Genomic DNA, 22,058 nt, shown 5'->3' with positions numbered 1-22,058 from the left:
TGAGAAAACTATACTGAAGAAATTGTTCATTTGAGCAAATTGCATATTTATTTGACCACAGAGCAAATGAACATGCATTGTGTTCTGTTTAATATAAGTATGTAAATATATTTTAATTTAATATATTGAACCTCATGCAGAGCACTCCATATATCACTCACCCCTTTGAGTCAAGTCATTTCTTTTAGTGATGTATCTACGGTCAATCAACTCCTCATAGACTGCCTCAGTCATAGTCTTATGTCTCTTCGTAGAGAGCACTGTGAGGGAGACAGACAGAAACATGGAGCCAGTTCAGTAGAAGAGAAGACTGATGACAGACTGAAGGACTAATGATGTTTCGAGAATGTACAGAAAGTGGATTGTAGATGATCTCTGAATCTCTCTACCTCTCCTGAGCACTCTGTTCTGGTAAAACAGCACAACTAGAAACACTAAGGCCAGGAAAAGCAGCACTCCCAGAACAACGAGAGACACTGGATAGATGGGCGGAACAGGTGGAGGAGGAGTTTGTGGAGAAGGGATTTTTCTTTTAACTGGCTGACCAACTGTAAACAAATAAGGAACAGTATAGAAACTGTGTAGAAACTGTGTGAAGCACATAATAATCTATTCAGAAGCATTTATAAAAATGACCTCAGTGACAAAATAGTACCTGTGGTGGTGGAGGTGGGGGTTGTAATTATGGGTGTAGTAGTAGAAGGCATAGATGTGTCTGTAAATGCAGAAGCAATTCACAAAATTAAAAATCCAACAAAGCACAAAAAACAAACACTCACTAAAGTGGAATCATGTTAACTAGCAATTCTGTTTCAGATTTCATACAACTTAAAGCCACACTATGTATTCTTTTAATTGAAAGAACTATCATTAGTCATGAAAATGTGTTGTGTATGCACTGCTGTAAGTCATCCTGTAAACCCAGACATAATAATTTAAAAGTCAGAGGCATCGGATCAGATCTTGTGAAGATATTGGACCCATCATATAACTCTATGTATTAATGTCACATGCCTAGGTTCAAAAAAGCAAGTCTCAAATGCAAAATCCACAATATATTGATGAAGACATGATGACGATACTTACATCCTTGGAAGACATGTCCTTTCTGTTTAAACTCTTTGAGTTCTTCTTGAATACTTTTTTAACACGCTCATGCTAGGGAAGGAGTCTGAAGCCTAACTGATGTTACAAAATCTACAAATTCTTCTGCATGCTGCGTGCAATTACAAATTTCCACCAGAGAGGTCTCCAAATCCCCAAAACTTACATAGTGTAGCTTTAAGGACTCCAAACAGCCTTGCACATGATTAAGACTAATCCAGCAAACTCCTCTGACCTTCACAGGTGACTCCAGCATCCTGCCTGAGGGAGCAGTCAGTGTGGTTCTTCAGGGAATGAGGACAGTCCCACAGGTGAATCTCATTCCCTCTACACTTCACTCTGTTCAGCCAGATAGGCCCTTCACCAGCACCAAAGACAGCACTCCCATCAGCACTCAGTGCCGGCCCACAGCCCAGCTGCCTACAGACCACCTGAGCATCCCTGATGTCCCACTGATCATCACAGACGGACCCCCACACAGCGTTATGATTCACCTCCAGCCTCCCAGCGCAGCTTCTATCAGTTCCTCTCAGCCTGAGATGCCAGTGATCTACATAATACACATCACACATGAGGAGACAGAGAAACACTGACTATGCAGGACAGTCTGAGAATAAACTTCAATACAGCTATAAACTACACTAAGGTAATATTTTTACTCTTTGTCATACACTGTGATACAAATGCACTTATCTGTGTGAAGAGGACTAACACTTACTATTAATGTGTGTTCTTACCTGTGCAGTGTCTCTGATGAGGAGATGATGAGGAGCACTTCAGACGCCGTCTCTGCTCAAAATTTCCCTCATCTTTGAATATGTCAAAGTAGTTTATTTATATGTAGCTGTATTTGTATTTAGGATGTAAATCCATTGTGCTAATATGCTGACACTCTAGATCAAATTCATTTTCACACATGCTATTTTGACAACATATAAAAGCACTACAAGCTGCCTACCTGAGCATTTAATGTGAGCTACCTCGTTGCGATTATCACAGTTGTTCTGTCCCCAGGGTGAAGATGGACAATGCCACAGACTGGAGTCATGACTCCTACATTTCAGATCATCCAGCCAGTTAGGAACTGATTTCATTCTTGCTTTGGAAGCCCTCAAACTGTCAGATCTTCCACAGTTCAGCTCTTGACAGATCACATTAGCTGTTTCTTCAGTCATTCCATTTTCACACACATTACCCCAGGACCCATTGTAGAACACTTCCAGGTTCCCCTCACAGCCCTCAGTGAGTCTGATCTCTTTAAACTCTAGTGAGAGAAAGACAAATTGTACTGAGTCTTAATACTTGTTGTGAATATGCTTTTTTACATGTTTTAGGAAATGTTACTTCATTTAAATATACAATGCCGCTTCGGTCAAAAATTTCAAAAACATTTTTGCACAAAGGCAATTGAAAATATTTTATGTAATCAGAAAAGATAAACAAATGAAGTAATAACAGCCTGTCCTAAAATAAGACGATATGAGGACTTTAAGATCAACATGCTCTACCTGAGCACACAACTCCTACATCGTCCTTGTGTCCACATTCATCCTCTCCACACAGCTGAAATCTGCAGTTCCACAGGGACGTCTCGTTCCCCTCACACTCCACCTCATTCAGCCATATGGGTCCAGTTCCAGGTCCAAACTGGGTTGGTACAGGAGCACTGAGGGCCACTCCACACTGCAGCTGTCTGCACACCACCTGCGCATCCTTAATATCCCACAAGTCATCACTCACTGTCCCCCATGAGCCGCTGTGGAAAACCTCCAGCCTTCCTGCACAGTCTCCCCCAGAACCAACCAGCCTGATGGAGCTGTGAGCTGAATTAAACTTACCTTCACAGACAGACAGACACACAAGACTGAGATCAAGATAGAGATCTACATTTGTCCACTGCATGATGTTTTTTTCTCATTTTGCACAATTACAGCGTATGTTAGAAAGGATAAATTTAGTGAAGACATTATTATCTGTTTATACTTAGACTATTAAATGGTTACCAGAGCAGGTGATTGAGAGCTGTTCTCTGGAGCTGCAGTTGACCGCTTGTGCACTGCCGCAGTTCCCCAGATGAGCTTCACTCCCAGAACAATTGAAACCCTTCACACACATGTGTCTGTGTTTAGGACTGGATGGAGAGGAGCTGGAGAAGTTCAACACAGAGCCACAGCCCAGCTGTCTGCAGACCACAGAGGCCTCAGACTCACTCCAGGAGTCCGGCAGAACTCTCCCCCAGTCCTGCATGAAGTACACCTCCACCTCCCCCTCACACTCCATCCCTCCAGACAACTGCACTCGCCCCTCATGAAACGCCAGAGAGGAGCCTAAAGAGGAAAATAATCACATGACCAAAATATGTTCAATTAACTGAGGGTGCCATACATTTTTACAGTTTTACAGTTTTTTTTCTAACATGGTCCAAATAATTATTGGGTGGTACACAATTTTAAGAGCTCACCACTGCAGATGACTCCAGCATCCTGTTTATGAGAGCATGCAGTCCGACTCCATGATGAAATGGGACATTTTGACAGGTGTGTTTCGTTCCCCTGACAATCAAACACATCAGCCCAGATCTGGCCACTCCCCTCCCCAAACCAGTCTGACCCCAACACAGCCACAGCACTCCCACATTTCAGCTGACCACAGAAGACACTGGCAGCTCTCATATCCCAGCTTACATCACACACTGTGCCCCACTCACTGAGGTACTGGAGCTCCACTCGACCAGAACAGGAGTCCAAACCATTCATCAGCCGAGCCCCTGTGTGACCTGAATGAACATCACATTAAAGGAAAGAGCAAGGATTAAGGCAATTCAGCAAATTGTTCAATGTTTTTAAAAATATTAATACTTTACCTGCACACACCAGACCCACATCACTGTCATGGGAGCAGTTGTGCTTGAGTGGTGATGTTGGACAGAAGTAAATCTGAGATTCTTTGCCTCTACACTGAAGCTCCTCTGACCACACTTGACCCTCTCCTCTGCCAAATGCAGCTCCCCCCAGCACCTCCACAGGAAGCCCACAGCCCAGCTCTCGACACACAACCTCTGCATCCTGCTGGTCAAAGCCAACATCACACACTGTGGACCAGGTCTTCACGTTAAGCACTTCCACTCTCCCAGAGCAGAGGTGAAAACCATCAGTGAGTTTGGACTTTCTGTGACCTGTGTGTATTTGAATAACATCAACATTGTAAATAACTCATAACAGATTTACAGATCTATGTACATATTATATTCAGAAATTCTTGTCATGGTTTCCAACAAGTTTCCACTAAGTAACTGTTCAGTGCAGTCAGTGTAGGATGTTAATGTTAGAGGAACGTAACACAAGAGAGAAATTAAATGTGCTGTGCAACTCAAGGGAGAATTATTTAAATAATATCTTTTTATCCTTTGTGTTAAATATTTAATGTTTATTTTATGTTTCATTTCATTGTTTAAATCCAGTTCAGTATTCAGACACCACAAATTAGTAACATTAGTGCTTTGTTGCAAATCATTTGTTGGTAATTACACCTTCAACACATCTATGGTAAGAAGTAATTAGATTTGTGCAGCACTGCAGTTCAAATTTGACCCATTCCTCTTGGCAAACCTACTTAAATTGCCCAAAGTCATGAGCGTCCCTCTGCTGGACTCACATTTCAAAATTAATTTCAAGGCTTGGCCTTCTACCTTTTTAGAATTTAGTCTTGAGTTATTATGGATGTATGTTTGGGGTTGTCGTCTTGATAAAACAACCATCTTATCCCCTTTCTTACTCAGTGTAAATTCTACTCTAAATATGTCCTGGTACATTGCTCTAGGTATGCTGCTTTCAGTGATGTGTAATTCCTCAGTACTTTTTGTCCAAATGCTTGATTGCAAATTTTAAACCTGCATCTCTGTATTTGTTTTTTAACAGATGTAGCGAACACTGGCCGAAACATGACCTCAAGTTGAATGTTTACTTAAACTCATCAACAACCAAAAGCTAAAAGCCTTTTGGCTCCAGTGAGTCTGGAGCTGGAGGTGTAAATCTGTCACTTATCACCCCCAACTCCCAAAATCAGTCGATTTACGGCTGAATCAAGAGGCTGCACCCCTCTCCTTTGACCTGGAGAAAAACAGGACCCTTCACTGGAATGCAGCTGCACGGCTCTCCAAAATCCTGTGGACAACTTCTTATCCCAAGTAACAGAAAGTACATTTCTAAGGTACTTGTCCCCTCCAAACTACAATCATTCGTTAGAACTCTTTTTAACTAAACTAGACATACCAAAACGGAACTTGTACGACTTTGGACGGCAAAATTACAACTTTCTAAATTCCCTAGGGATCTCAAGCATGGACCCACAGCACCCCCAAGGGGTGAAACCGCAAATTACCGCATCACCACCGTAAGGACTTGTGCTTATAAAAAGCAAGAAAACTTCGTGCTTTGTCTGCTTGATTCTGCTTGATGATTCGTGCTTTGTTTACTTGATTATCAACGTTTCTATGCTCTGTAAGTAATACTACTTGTGGTATTAATCTTGTTGTTGGGTAGTACCTAAATATTACCTGTATCTTTTTCTATCGTTAAGTGCTAGAAATATGTAGAGTATAACTTTGATAACAGTCAGACCCAACCATTTTCATGCATTGGGTCATGTTCAGAGTTGATAGTAAGTACCTGTGTTCTTTGACATGTATTGTGTATCAGGTAACAAGGGTTAAACTCTCTCTTAGAAACATGCCTGAATATCTAAATTGTTCATTCTTTGATTTTGAAAGTTAAACCAATCGGACGATACAGAGATGTTCTTTTCTTTGTTTAAACTAGCTGAAACAAAGGAGGCAGTGATTTTGGGGAAGGTATTCCTCAAACTATGCACAACCAATCAGAGAACCTTATGTGAAGAGAACCTATCAGCACTCTGGCACCACCTCCAAAGGGTAGGGTCTCCAGCCGAGCAAAACCAGAGTGCACCGCAAAATTCGGAGAGTGCCTGCGTTCGCAACAACTTTCTAAGTTTGTGCCGGCCTAGGTCAGAAAGACAGGTCAGAAGTATTAGGACGCTAAATTTTCAGATCTGTAACCTTTGTTCGCCTACACACCTTTGAACCACCCTCAGAGAAGGAAGGTGGATATTTCTTGTCGGGCCAGGGAGGTTATATCCATAACTTTCGATTCTGCTAAAGAGAGGTAGTTGAACCCTGATTGCAACCTGAACCTCGCCAGCGGAGTGGGAGCGGTTCGGACGCCACGGAGACCCAGCATCGCACCCAGAGCCACGCACTGATCTGTGAACAGATCGACCCTCGAAAGGCCGCCCAAGCTCCACCGTCAGGCGGCCACGAGACGCCTCCGCCCAATCACTGACGGGAAGGCGCGTGCCCGCACGGAGATGCAACATCCATGGCCAGCGAGGAGAGGAACCAACGCGTGAGCTCCAGCCTTCGATCGAGTCTGTCCTGAGACGACCCCGCTTGAAGTCAGCCCCCGACTCCCACGTAAGCTGGAACCATAAATTTGCAGTCAGGGCCCTGACGCCAATTTATTTAATAAGAGAACTTTTAAAGGTACATCCAGCCATATAGTTCTTCCCGTCCAGGCTCAGGTTAATTCTCTAGAGGCTCTCCCAAACAACTCCCCAAACCACACTGCCTCATACCATTTAGCCGTGAATCACTCTTACTCGAGCTATTTTGTCTTTCATTACTATCACTTTGTTTTGTTTTGTTTTCTGGTTTTATTTTCTATTGTTTATCATTGAATGTAGTCCAAAAGTAGTTTGATATTTAGCCAATAAATTCCCTTTTCTGAAGCATCCTTGGTGCGAGCGTTTCTCTCTCTTGCCCTGGTCTGTAGACTTCAAATAAATCCGGGTTACCTCACACCCTCACATAAGGTTCTAGCAATAATAATATTAAAAATTGCAAAACCCGTTACACAGAAGAGTTCTGAGTGGGGTGTAGGAATGGAGATAACTGTGGTGCAGTTGCTCTGCAACTGCAACTGTGACGAGACAAAAAAAAAATGTGTCAAGGTCAAATGGAGTAAATAAGATTGAAAGTCTAATAGTTCAGTATAATAAAATACACTACAGGATTGTAATTTTCTAAAAAAAAAAAAACATATGGCTACAGAACATGAATCTGCTATTTTAGCAGAACTCAACGTTCATGATATTTGTGCAGTGCAGCACCAGTTAGCTAAAACTGATAAGAGCTAGCTGTAGCTGATCTAGCAGGCTAACAGCTTCACACACCACAGCACACATTTGATTTTGGCAAACTAATGCACAATTCACCGGAGTTTAGAGGACAAAGACTCAAATCTAAGGTAATGAAACTAAGCTGTGGTATGCAGTGCTTTTACAAGCTACTATAACTGCCTTGAATACCACAAAGCAGATTGAACTGCGGCTATAGCCACCGACACAAGCTTTAAATTCCAGCTAACGACTGACACACATTTTCCAGATAAAAACCCTTATCTGAGCAAGTGAATCAGATAATTAGTGCTGGAGTGGCAGAACGACAGAATCTAACCTTTTCTGTGGTGTGTTGAGAGGTTTGACTGAGCAAAAGCCCCCTGTAACCTCATGTATTTCCTCTTTGGTTTTTGTAGAAAGCTAAAGAAAATCATGTATTGTGATGAGCATATAACACTCATTTAACTGCAACTGAAACAATATCTTGATATCTTGATTTTTGGAGAAAAGACTTGATATATAAATGAAATGTGGCAGCAATCACCATTTAATCCTGAGTCATAAAACATGAACATTTGAGATTTTCGCTCCACTTCATCTCAGTTATTATTCATACTACTTATTCTGTTCAACAAGGCAGAGCTGAATTTCCTTCTGTTAACTTTCTCCATTTTGTTACATTACAGTCTGCATGGTAGTGGGAGAAAAGGTTTGGAATGGTAAGGGTAATGAGGTGTTTCCAATTTACACTGATATGTATATTCATAAATCTTCACAATCCTAATGAGTGTAAAGACCTGGACATACTCTTTTTGCCAACTTTATATGTTTTTTGAGCAGAAGTACATCATATAAATGTTTAAGAAGGTATTATTTAAAATAGATTAAGTTATACTGTTTACATTATGAGAGTTTTTCACATGTACACATTGTCTCATTTGCCAGTATTCAGAACTACTGGTATATAATTTAATATAAAAAAGTTATTCACATTCAATCATTCAATTAATTATTCCAAAATAAGTTATGATCATAATGATAACATTTAGATGAACTCATATTCATTAATGTCATGACTAATTGCAGCTTACCTGAGCAGATGACTGCAACATCACGTCCATGATCACAGTTATGTTTGCCCCATCCCTCTGTTATACAGTTCTTCAGAGATAATTCTGATCCAGTACAGGTCACATCATCCATCCAGATTGGTCCTGATCCTGGTTCAAAGTGAGCTTTACTCAGTGCATCTACAGCGTCTCCACAGCCCAGCTCTCTACACACCACTGCAGCATCTCTCTTATCCCACTCATCATGACACACTGTTCCCCACTGTCCTCTATGAAGAACCTCCACTCTCCCAGCACAGTGACTGCCACCATCCACCAACCTCACACTTTCTTTACAACAGGGGGAGGAATAAGAGGTAGGGAGAGCTTGCAGAACAGTTTCAATATTTTACATAATTCATCGCTGCCCACAGAATCTAAGGATTACAGGAAAATCTATGGGTCTTACCAGCACAGACCAGAGCCACATTATTGTCATGGGAGCAGTTGTGTTTGAATGAAGATGTTGGGCAGAAGTGAATCTGAGATTCGTTGCCTCTACACTGAAGCTCCTCTGGCCACACCTGACCCTCCCCTCTGCCAAAAGCAGCTGCTCCCAGCACCTCCACAGGAAGCCCACAGCCCAGCTCTCGACACACAACCTCTGCATCCTGCTGGTCAAATCCAGCATCACACACTGTGGACCAGGTCTCTCCATGAAGCACCTCCACTCTCCCAGAGCAGTGAGAACCACCAACCAGCCTGACTTCTAAAAGAAGAACAATACACAAAAACAAATATACATCTACAAACTAAAGCCTAAATATACAAAGAAAACTCTATCTAAAACCATTTATCTGGGCAGTAAGCGTTCACTTATTCAGAAAACATTAACAGTGAAATAAATAAAAGTTAGCAATAAAACAATACATTATGCAAACCATTTGCAAATGTGTCTTCAAGGAAATCCAGTGTTTACAATATATAAATATATCAATATTGAAAACAAGAAAATTTCAAGTCTATGCATTTATGTTTGTTTCCTTTGCGCTTGCTGGTTAGTTTATTGTATTGTATGCCAAGAACTTCCTTGTAAATAAACAAAGGTGCAACTTCATAGCCACTTTTGGCTCAAGTAACACCTTTGAGGGTGACACAGCTAAAATCAACTTTATAACGAAAACAGAGCCTAGAGATTAATGATATAAGTGCAGGATGTTTTTTCATAGTTTTCACATTCATGTGAATCAGATAAGTTCCACTGTGGATAATGCAATTACATTGTACTACAGGGAGTTTTAGTCAGCCTATTGCTTTTGTCCTGAAAACTAATAGAGAAACTAATCATATTTCAACTTAGAGAATTATTGGTAAATAGATATAGTCAATAACATTCATAATCTTAATTCTAAAGTGATTATAATATTATGACAAATCATGAATATGATGACTAACTGTAACTTACCAGAGCAGACGACTCCAGCATGTCGGTTGTGAACACAGTTATGTTTACCCCATCCTGATGATTTACAGTTCTTCAGTGTAGACTCTGATCCAATACAGTGAACATTACTCATCCAGATTGGTCCTGATTCTGATCCAAGGTGAGCATCACTCGGTGCATCTACAGCCTCTCCACAGCCCAGCTCTCTACACACCACTGCAGCATCTCTCATATCCCAGCCATCATCACACACTGTTCCCCACTGTCCTCTATGAAGAACCTCCACTCTCCCAGCACAGCGACTGCCACCATCCACCAACCTCACACTGTCTGTAATTGTCAGAATAACATTTTAAACAGTTGATCACAGCATAGAATCTAAGACTAATAGGAAAAGGTGCAGCTCTTACCAGCACAAACCAGACCCACATCATTGTCATGGGAGCAGCTGTCTTCGGGTGAAGACAATGTTGGACAGAAGTGAATCTGAGATTCGTTGCCTCTACACTGAAGCTCCTCTAACCACACCGGACCCTCCCCTCTGCCAAAAGCAGCTGCTCCCAGCACCTCCACAGGAAGCCCACAGCCCAGCTCTCGACACACAACCTCTGCATCCTGCTGGTCAAAGTCACACACTGTGGACCAGGTCTCTCCATGAAGCACCTCCACTCTCCCAGAGCAGCGAGAACCACCAACCAGCCTGACTCCTAAAATAAGAGTGGAGATTGTATAGTACTGTAGTTTCTCAGGTCATATATCATTCTGTTACGAACTTTGAACCTATTTGTATTTTACACTTGAACACATTAACATGTTAACACATTTTGTAAAGATATACAGATTTAAAAAAAATATATTAATAATAAATTAAATGAAATTTAAAAAGTGAAAATTGAATTTATCAGCAAAACCTACCAGAACAAATGACTCCTGCATCTTTAGTATGATTACAATCATGTTTTCCCCATCCTGGTGATCTACAGTTCCTCAGTGTAGACTCTGATCCACTACAGTGCACATTATTTATCCAGATTGGTCCTGATCCTGGTTTAAAGTGAACATCACTCAGTGCATCTACAGCCTCTCCACAGCGCAGCTCTCTACACACCACTGCAGCATCTCTCATATCCCAGTAATCACTACACACTGTTCCCCACGTTCCATTATGACGAACCTCCACTCTCCCAGCACAGCGACTGCCACCATCAATCAACCTCATGCTGTCTGTACAACAAGGTGAGGATACACAAATATAGATAGAAAAATTGCAAAAGTAATTAAGTAAATATCTTATCACATTTATCAATTCAGACATTATATATTTGACATCAGTAAGAGAATAATATAATAATGGCAGCAAAGATCACAGCCACAACATGCTCTATCAATAGCTTTCAATCATTTATAATTTTATGCTGTCTAACCCCTTAAAATCTCGGGCCTATTACATACTTAGGGTTATTCAGTAACTACAGAAACTTCAGTGTAAACCGGTTGAGCTATTCTTATGTTACAGAACTGTTTAATAAAACCTTTTTGTGGCTGGGGTCCCTGGACACCTGCCCAGAAGTCTTAGTTTGTAATGTGTTCCTGTCAAATGGGAATTTGAAGGAAAATGTGGTTTCAAAATCCACAAAGATGTTCAAGATTCCAAAAATCTGTAATGACTTTTTACAGTAGAACAAAAGCTGTAAAACAGCTATTAAAGCTGTAAAAACTGTTAAATTCATTCAAGTAATATAGGAGTTAATACCAATGGCATCAAATAGAAGATTTCCTGAGCAGGTAACTCCAGCATCTTCAGAATGATCACAGGTATGATCACCCCATTTAGTCGATGTACAGTTAATCAATGTAGATTCTGATCCACTACAGTCAACATCATCCTTCCAGATTGGTCCTGATCCTAGTCCAAAGTGAGCACGTATCAGTGCATTTACAGCCTCTCCACAGCCCAGCTCTCTACACACCACTGCAGCGTCTCTTATATCCCAGTCATCATCACACACTGTTCCCCATGTTCCATTATAATGAATTTCCACTCTCCCAGCACAGCGACTGCCACCATCCACCAACCTCACACTGTCTGTACAACAAAGAGAGAGAGAGAGAGAGAGAGAGAATGTTTTATATAAACATATTGCTGCTGTCGGACGAAAAGCTTGTATTTCCAAAATGGTGACTTTACTTTCCATTTATCTTGAAATTTACACACAATATAAAGGGCTGTAGGTATTTTCAAATAAAAATAACAGAGAGAAAGCAGCACAGTTAAAATTGTATCTTAATTATTGTTTGATACTGAAAGTGTACTTACCAGCTGTGGTGAGTGTGATTGTGGAGGACAGAAGAATGAGAGCCACACAGCTGTCCATCTCCCTCTGACCTGCACACAGTCCGTTCAACTCAGCAGCAGAACAAGCTTCACCTCCACTCCCCCAGAGAGACTGAAGAAACTGATAGAGAGAGAGAGAGAGAGAGAGAGAGAGAGAGAGAGAGAGGCTCCCCACACCCGCCAATCACACTCACTATCACCTTATTAGAAAGAGGAGAGGAAATCATCAAACATTTTCAGTGACAAATCAGAGGAGGCTTTTTTTCCTTTCTCCATATTTATCAAAAGAGCGTCAGCACTGATGAACAGAACTCCACCTCTGTCTCTAGAGGTGTGTGTGTGAGGAGAGACGCTCGCAGCAGTGTGGTGAGAAACACACCAACATACAGGAGACTGACTTCAGAGAGAGGAAACACTCCAGTGTAATACAGCATTAATGCTGCACCTGCATAGAGCTGATCCACACACTGATAACATCTCACACACAAACTGCTCTTCTGTTAGAAGACAGAAACACAGAAATAAGACAAGTTCAACTGACTGACTAAAAATCCAACAAATAAATAAAGATACAGAATAAACAAAATGTAATTTAATATAATATAATCAACAGAACCCTAATGTTTTGACAGAATAATATGTTTTAACAAGTAATTTAAAATGAGCTCTTATTGTGCATTTATCACTCCAATGATTCTTTTTCAACACATGTAGTACCCTACACTATGCTCATATGACCGCTGACATCACTTCTGTGTTCTCCCAGATCTGAAAATATAAATAAATAAATAAATAAATATCATTGTCTCTTCTCCTCCATCTGCATCACTTTCTAGCATCAGTTCACAACAGGTCTGATGTCACAGCGTCACTGAAATAAAGTGTAGATAAATGTATGTGAGTGAGTGGGCATTTCTTGGTGGATGTTAAGTTATGTACATTAAAAAGTAACAATTTGAATCCAGACAGGAATAACAGATCACCTTTAGGAGAATCTGCATGACTTTTTATTGTCTAGATTTTGGTAAATGCCTGATGTGGAACACTAATAATAATAATACACATGAGTGGAGCTTGATGTCCATGAGGGTGTGTGAGAGTGTGTGTATACGGGTGTGTGCGGTAGAGCTGGTTAGGTGTGTGTGAGGCTGTGTGTAGTAGAGCTGGTTAGGTGAGTGTGAGGGAGTGTGTAGTAGAGCTGGTTAGAGGTTGAGAATGTGTTTGGCAGAACTGTTATTTGTAATTTTATAAATTAATTATTCCCTGTAAATCTTTAAAATATCAAACTAGGCCACAATACCAAATGTCACCAAATGACAAAGCAAAGTTAGACTATCATGTGACTCACCCTTATTTTTATGTGAAGTTTTTAAATGTTTATTGTCAGAAGAAGCAAGTGAATGGAGGAGGCATTTCCAATTTCCAAGCATTTACAGTTTAACACTGGAAATTCAGAAAGGAAAATAGAAATCTCAAAAGTTCATTGAAACTAATGGTGGTTATTATACATATATATATATATATATATATATATATATATATATATATATATATATATATATGTGTGTGTGTATAATAACCACCATATATATATATATATATATATATATATATATATATATATATTATACATATATATAATATTCCCTAAATCACTAAGACATGAATTCTGTTAAAGGCCTACTGAGTGTGTACTGAGTGTGTACTCTGAGGACCTTTAGCACCCAGAGTTTCCATATCAATGTCAAACCGGGGCAAATGACGACAGAGCCGACTGAGTTAATAGAGGGCACCAAGTTTGGTTAGGCTCTGTCACACTTTTGCTTTAATAGGACCCTAGGACCTAATCAGTGGTTAAAGAAGAGTACTGATTCATGAACTCTGGCCCCTTGGAAATCCATACTGGACAAGGTTGAACTAAACCTTGAGGTGACAAATCACACAGATGCAACAGGCCAAAGAAGTGTCCCCAACTCACTTTATTTGCTTGAGAATATGCATTTCCATCATTTAACACCAGAAATTCAAATAAATAAATCTAAATGTCTGATATTGAAAAGCATTGGCACAAAGTCCAAGAAATAAATATTAATTTCTAAAATACAGGTACATGAGGCTTGACATTTCAAATCAATCTCGAAAGCTCTCTGCCAAAATTTTACTGATGGGTTCTCTGAGGTAAGAAACTCAATTCGGAGGTTGGATTTTACATAGGAGGTTGGGTAAGAAGCCCAAATGCAAGTTTGACCCTGCCAGATGGCACCCCCACTGAGAGCAGAGAGAATGCAATAGCTCAGGACCCGAGCTTCCCATCACAAGTGACCATGTGTTGCTAAGCCTTTCTTGGCTGAGCAATAAGATGCGGAAAAACATGCACAGTTCTCACTCATGCACTTACAGCAGGATGCTGTAGTCTATATACAGTTGGACAGCATATTAAAATGGGTCTAAACCGGGCATGCACAAACAAGGCCACAAGGCATATAGTGCAGTGCTGAGTTTCCTGTATCTATGTCTACCTGTTGCCTTTAGATGACCCTTTCATTAAGTGATTTTAGACCCAAAGGCCTTGAATGGAGGATGTAGCATAAACAGCGCTCATCCTGCCAATCCAGACCAGCATCAGCTGGCTCTCATTAAGGGCAGCGTGAGCACCTGAGCCAAGAGGGACAGAGAGCTCATTGCTCCGCCTCCCTGTCACCGCCTCCGCTCCCCAGCCCTTCTGCCAGGATCGAACGTGAGGTGTAGTCCAGTGGCCGTGCTGTGAACAGGAGGCGGGGCCTGGGCAGTGGAGTTCGCACCAGCCTTTTACAAAGCCATGGCTCCTAGAAGCCCCAAATCAGGCATATTCCAACTAGGCCTCCATTTGATGTAGGACACTGAGTTTGGTGAGGACATGTTGTACCTTTGACTTCATAGCATTTCAGGGTCCCTTAACAAAACTGTGGCCCCTAGGATCCCCAAAACCAGATACACTCAAACTAGACGTTGAGACGCAAAGAGAACAGACCAAACAAATGGTTCTATGTAACTTTTTTGGGTTGAGAATATGCATTTTTATCATTTAACATATAAAAATAATTTAAAATCCATTTAACATGTCATTTAAAAGCATTGGCAGAAATTCCAAGAAAGTTAACCTTGGCTCCTGTGGCCCCCAATCTAGGCATGTCACCCCACTGACTTTATATGACCCTTTTTATTAGGTCTTAAATAGTAAAGTGTCTAGGAATATTACGGCAGGCCGTTACAGAACCGTGCCCCTAGGAGCTCCACGCCTGGCATAATCCAACTAGGTCTCCAAGTAATGGATGGCGCAGAGTTTGATTTAGTTAGATCATACCTTTGTCTTCACAGGACCCTTTAAAGCATTTAAAGTACATAGTTTTCACATTAAACTGGAAAGTACTTTTTTTTTTGGAAAGTACAATGATATGCAAATCATGTAAACCATATTTTTAAAGGAACATACTACAAAGACATATCAAATGTTGAAACTGAGAAATTTTAAATTTAATGCCAACAACATTCCAAAAGAGTTGGGACAGGGACATGTTTACCACTGTGTTACATTACCTCTTCTTTTAACAACACTCTATAGGCGTTTGGGAACTGAGGAGACCAACTGCTGTAGTTTTGAAAGTGAAATGTTTTCGTGTTCTTGTTTGATATAGAATTTCAGCTACTCAACGGTTCGGAGTCTTCTTTGTTGTATCTTTCATTTCATAACCCTACAAATGTTTTCAGTGGTGACAGGTTTGGACTTCAGGCAGGTCAGTTTAGCACTCAAACTCTTTTAAAATAGAGCAATGCTGTTGTAATACATGCAGAATGTGGTTCAGAATGACATTCTCTTGCTGAAATAATGAACACCTTCCCTGATAAAGAAAGTCTGGATGGCAGCATATGTTGCCAAAATATGTAGATATCATTCAGCATTAATGGTGTCTTCACAGATGTGCAGGTCACCCATGCCATGTGCACTAATGCACCCCTAAACCATCATGACTACTGGCTTTTGAACTGTGCATTGATAACAAGCTGAGTGGTCTTCAGCCTTGATTTCCAAAAAGAATTTCAAATGTTAATTTGGCGGACCACAGGACACTTTTCCACTTCTCCTCAGTCCATTTTAAATGAGCTCAGGCCCAGAGAGGGTGGCAGCATTTCTGGATCCTGTTTATGTGTGATTTCTTCTTTACGTTTTAGAGTTTTAACTTGCATTTGTGGATGCAGTGGTAAACTGTTTTTTACAGACAGTGGTTTTGTGAAGTGTTTCTACGCCCATGTGGTGATTTCCTCTACTCAATCATGTCTGTTTTTATCAAAGATCATGGCCAACAAATACTGTTTTTTTGGTCTTGTCCCTTGCAAACAAAGATTTCTCCAGATTTTCTGAATCTTTTAATGTCATTATGTACTGTAGATGATAAAAAGCAAAAGTTCTTTGCAATTGTGTTGAGAAACGTTATTCTTAAACTGCACTATTTGCTCATGCAGTCTTTCACAGAGTTATGAACCCCTCCTCATTGAGACTCAGTCTCTCTGGGATGCTTTTTTATACCCAATCATGTTACTGACCATTTGCTAATCAACCACCAGGGTTTTTTTTTAGCATTACACAACTTTACCAGTCTTTTGTTGCCCCTTCCCAACTTTTTTGGAATGTGTTGCTGGCATCAAATTAAAAATGATGAAATTTCTCAGTTTCAACATTTGATACGTTGTCTTTGTACTATTTTCAATGAAATATAGGGTTTAAATGATTTGCACATCATTGCATTTTATTTTTATTTACATTTTGCACAGCGTCCCAACTTTTTTGGAAATGGGGTTGTACATTTTAATTTATTTTTGTTTCACAAGTGCACTTAAGATTAAAAGATTAGTTTAGAGGATCTGAAATACATTTTCTTCAAAATCATACAATAAGATAGGAGACATAATCGTAATAAATCCCTGGAGTGTGGATGAAGATTGTCTGCTGAACTGACATGCATAAAAATGGTTACAACTGCCATGAGCAAAAGACAAAAGCATTTGTTTTATTGTACTTCATCCACACACACACACACACACACACACACACACACACACACATCCTGACTGGCTACTTTATTAAGCACATCTTAAGTTTCTACTCTTTGTCCATTTTTTCAGCTACAGTTACCATATAGGTTCACTTTGCAGTTTAGCTAGAAAGACTCATGAGGCAAGAGTGAAGGAAAACAGTTTTGTAATCTTCGATAAGATTTTACAAGTTGAAAGATAACAGCTTAGTAGAAATTAAAGAGTCTTTAGTGTAGGCCCCATCCTCAATCCAGGTCTTGGAGCATCGAGACCCTTGCTGATCCTGCTGGATAGTAATGGGGAGCCTTCCCCCGGACAACTAGACAGGGACCAAACTGAAGGTGGTGGGGAGGAAGGAGAGGGACGTTAAAACATATGCATCTGAAAGCAGCAGAACAGGTACATAAGTCGAGTCATTTTAAAGACAGGTGTAGGCCTGTGATTGGTCAGGATTAATGAATGAATGAATCACATAGCATTAGAGTCTTCCTGCCAGAGCTGTCGCTAAAGCTTCCATTCCTATAGTTACAGATTGTAGTCCATTTGTGTCTCTGCATACTTTGTTAGCCCCCTTTTATCCTGTTCCTCCATGGTCAGGACCCCCAACAGGAAAGTTACACCCTAAATTCTGGGAAATCACATGGTAAATTTAAATGAGCACTGAATTAAGCGAGCACTGAATTAAGTATTTATTGTAAAGTATTGTATTGTATTGTATTGTATTGTATTGCACTGCTCTGTGTTTAACTCTGTTCCTGTTTCTCTAGGTGTCTATAATGACTTTCTGATTCTAGCAGTATCTGAGCTCAGGACTGGCTTCCTCTCTAACCTATTGGTAACTAGCAAAGATACTTCCTCTGGATAGACAAAGCACTTTTTGTAAGTTGCTCTGGATAAGAGCATCTGCTAAATGCTGTAAATATAAATGTAAATGTAAATTAAAGAAAGTTGTACTCTAAGTGCCCAGTTGTTAGTTTTTGTTCCTCGTTGTTTAGTTTGGTCCTGCTGTGTCTACATTTCAATAAGAACAGCAAGTTTTCTCTGCTCTCACTCTCTCTCCTGGTGTAGGGCATATTGTGATGGTCAGGGCTCTGGTCTTTTAAAGTTTAAAGATAAGTGAATGACCCCTCAGACCAGTTAAGATGTGTCTGGTCTCTACCATTTCAAAATGAGCACAATATTCGAGCAAAGAATTGCAGACTAAACCAGTCAGCATCAGCTTTGATCCACAGCCCAGATCCAGAAGCAGAAGCTCTAATGTATGTGATTAAACTGCTTTTGTTGAAAGAGAAAATAAACTCTTTGGAGTAAAATTTCCATCTTGCTATTTTTGGTGTCCCAATTCACCAGAACAGCAGATGTCACCAAAGCACCAGTGCTTCTAGAACTTCTAGACCATTTTACAATTAATCTGTCTTCTTTCTGTGATAGTGTTGCTGGTGACTGTGGAGGCCTCTCTCTCTCTCTCATCTGGCAGACGGAGCCATCAAGCCTTATAACAATCAAATGAAAGAAAGCACGTTTATGAAAGAGGAAAATAATAAATCATTCAAATTTAATTAAAACAAAGGAAGGGTTAATTGTTAATCTGTGTCTGTCTCATCATTCTGTCTCTCTTTCTACACTTTGTCTTTTCTTTGTGGATGAATTTGATCAGGTTTGATATCACTACAAGGTTTAAAAATGGTTGAAAAGGCTAGGCTTCAACTACAAGATACAATTCAAAATGTTCTCTGGTCTTTACTGTAGCCCAACTACATATAATTTGCATTTATTTCATCATTCACAGTAAATCAGGTCTATACACCCTAAATTTCAAAACAAATGGTAGAATGAAGCTGGTTAATGAGTTTTTTTTTTATTATTTTATAACAAAACTGAATCCATGCTGTAAAATCAAATTGCCTTTGCCATATTTATTTAAAGACATTTTTACAAAGATATTTTCTTTTATTAAAGACATTTTCAGTTATTTAATGATTAAAATAACTGATTATTAAAATATAAAGAAACAAGTAAAAAAAAAAAACTGAAAATGAAAAAAAAAGGCAAAGAGAATTCAATCTCCATAAAATAATAAATAATTGGAGAACCTGTATCCTCGCTCACTGTCTTTGGGTAATGAACACTGATCAGTTTGCCTTTATTTGAGTTTAAGTCCCTCTTTAACCACAGAATGCCATGTTTATACTCTGTGTATCTTTACACTCTGTGTAACCGGAGATTATACTTCATCAAAGACAATTTGGTGTGCTATTTTTTTCTAATCTGTTTTCTATTCTGACCTAGACGGCAAAGTTAGCCAAAGCTTTTGCTCCTAAAAGAGTAACACAACATTTCTGAGATATAAAAAGTCAAAATGACAAACGAACATTTATCATGCATATAATATTGCTGGTCAAAATATAAAAAGGAGAGCACTGGAGAGTTACCTCTCTGACCACAGCAGGAGATTCTATTACACACTCAATACATAAGAAACAAAAAGAGAATTTGACTTGCAGCTGTGACTAAGGCTCTGGGTATGCATAATGTTCAATAATAATCACCAAATATAGAAAACGCTTTTTCAGTTATAATGGCACAGTTTTTGAGGGACAACAGTACAAATGTCTGTAATCCTCTCAACACTGAATTTTAACACCACTATATCCTATCTGAGATGTGCAAAGCGAGAATAAACAATGCTTATGCTTCTTAAGGTACGAATTGTGATCTATAACAAAATCATTTATTGCGTTGGAAGAGGTTTGAATATAATGTCCCGAGGAAAGACACTTGCTGTGGTCTCTCAGTCACATGATTCATCTCAGTCTCAGGCTCCTCTTCCACATCATCATAATCTGTAAAATGAGAACATATATCTCAAATAATACATTTTTTAAAAGTACACTGTATTGCACTGGTCACCAACCCTGCTCCAGATCTACCTTCTTGCAGAATTCAGCTCCAGTCCAAATGTAACATACCAGATCCACCTAATTAAAAGTTAACCTCCTCAGGTAAGCAGATCTCCATGAGCAGAGTTAGTAATCACCGCCGTATTCCAACAATAAACAACGATGGAAAATGCAGGTCCAGAAAGCTACAACTCTCTAGAGTGTTAAAACTCCCCAGAATTGTGTTTCAACTGTTTATACACTTCTGATAGTGCTTTGATATAATCAGAGAATGCAGGCAGTTGGTTTCACACCTCACCTGTACAGCAGATGCCACCAAAGCACCAGTGCTTTTAGAACGTCTAGACCTTCCTAGGTGTGGCTTAAGCATAACCTGCCCCTGTATCAATTCCTAATGTGGTTTATCTGTGCCTCCTCTTGCTTGCTTTTAAGGAACTGGGGAACTTTGCTTAGTCTTGCACTACTGTAGCCTTCTACAATGAAGTAATGAAGCAGTGAAGGATGAGCTAACAAACTGTAACTGGGGCAATTCCCTAGAGACTCTTATAACAACAGCTGTTCAACTAGACCAACTCATTCATGAGAGCAGATGGGAAAGGAAACATGTTAACATAACTGCTCAAAACATTCACACATCCTTTGTCAACAGCTCCCTTGGAGCCATCGCAGTCTCCACATGTTGGAGAGGAACCCATGCAACTGAGTCACTTTCGCCTTTCTCCTAAAGAAAGGCGAAAGAAAGGGGACGCAGACACCATGAATGTAAATACCTCTGTACTATGTGGTTTAGCTGGTCAATTTTTGGAATGAGGGACCATGAGGGGCACTAGAGAGTGGAGCTGGGCAAGGTGCACCACCCCTAGCATACATGCTTTTAGACACCACACTGTCTTGGGGGCAGGACAGTAATAACCAGGATCAACTCTCAGCTGTAGTGGAGGTGCAGAGGAGAACCTTCTTGATGTCACCCTGGCCAAGCAATTGCTCATTCCTCTGGAGGAATTAATTACAGGGGGTTAAATGGCATTAAAGGAAAGGACAAGTACCCACTCCCTCTTATGTCATCTGCCTTTGACCTGCTGAGGGGGGCCACTGTGTTCACCAAATTAGATCTGCACAATGTCAATTATCTAGTATGTATGAGGGAAGGTGATGAGTAGAAGACTTCATTTAACACCACTATTGATCACTTTGAGTACTTGGTAATGCCCTTCAGACTGTCTAACTGTCCAGTTGTTTTTCAGGCACTGATCAATGATGTGCTTTGGGATAAGGTCAACTTCTGTCTTCATATACCTTGATGAGGTCTTATTCTCATTTTCTCTAAAGGCCTGCCAGAACACATTCAACATATACTGCAAGTTCTGAAAAATATATTAGAAAATTGTTTGTAAGTCAAGATGGAGAAGTGTCAGTCTCATGTGTCTCACACCTCCTTCCTAGGGTTCCTGATTTCCTCAACAGGCATAGTCTGTGGAGAATGTATTGGATTGGCCAATACATTTCAACACATTTGGTCAACACAGTTCATCGCTGCAGCCACAAATGCACGTTGAATGTTGAAACTTTACCATACAAATTTTGACGAATCAAAATTTGAAATTCTTTTTGGAAATCATGGATGCCACATCCTCCGGGCTAAACAGAAGAGGGATCATCAAAGCACCATCCGTAATGGTATGGAATACATTAGTGCACATGCCATGGGTGACACACATCTGTAAAGGAGCTATTAATGCTGAACATTATATAGGTTTTGGAGCAACATATGCTGCCATCCAGATGATGTATTTTTCAGGGAAAGCCTTGCTTATTTCAGCAAGACAATGTCAAACCACATTCTGCATGTATTACAACAGCATGGCTCTGTAGTAAAAGAGCCCAGTTGTTAAACCGGCCTGTCTGCAGTCCAGACCTGTCACCCACTGAAAGCATTTGCCGCAGTGAAATGGAATATATGACAG

The 22,058-nt window shown here is 40.1% G+C and overlaps 1 protein-coding gene across 1 annotated transcript in view; it reads right to left on the bottom strand.

Annotated features, from left to right (window-relative positions):
• Positions 1–1,623: 1,623 nt before the first annotated feature.
• LOC118811242 (antigen WC1.1-like) overlaps positions 1,624–22,058 on the bottom strand; it is a gene marked incomplete at its 5' end in the record, with an annotated part of 34,604 nt that continues 14,169 nt past the window's right edge. Inside the window, 12 exon segments of the mRNA XM_036575400.1 lie at positions 1,624–1,654; positions 1,764–1,776; positions 1,842–1,913; positions 2,063–2,368; positions 2,613–2,942; positions 3,108–3,431; positions 3,566–4,279; positions 8,388–8,732; positions 8,794–9,111; positions 9,778–10,115; positions 10,175–10,496; positions 12,107–12,175. Of these exon segments, the coding sequence (XP_036431293.1) occupies positions 1,624–1,654; positions 1,764–1,776; positions 1,842–1,913; positions 2,063–2,368; positions 2,613–2,942; positions 3,108–3,431; positions 3,566–4,279; positions 8,388–8,732; positions 8,794–9,111; positions 9,778–10,115; positions 10,175–10,496; positions 12,107–12,175 (3,182 nt within the window).

This window comes from Colossoma macropomum, unplaced genomic scaffold (genome assembly GCF_904425465.1).
Source record: "Colossoma macropomum unplaced genomic scaffold, Colossoma_macropomum, whole genome shotgun sequence".
NCBI lineage: Eukaryota > Metazoa > Chordata > Actinopteri > Characiformes > Serrasalmidae > Colossoma > Colossoma macropomum.
This window is presented reverse-complemented; position numbering and strand designations above follow the sequence as displayed.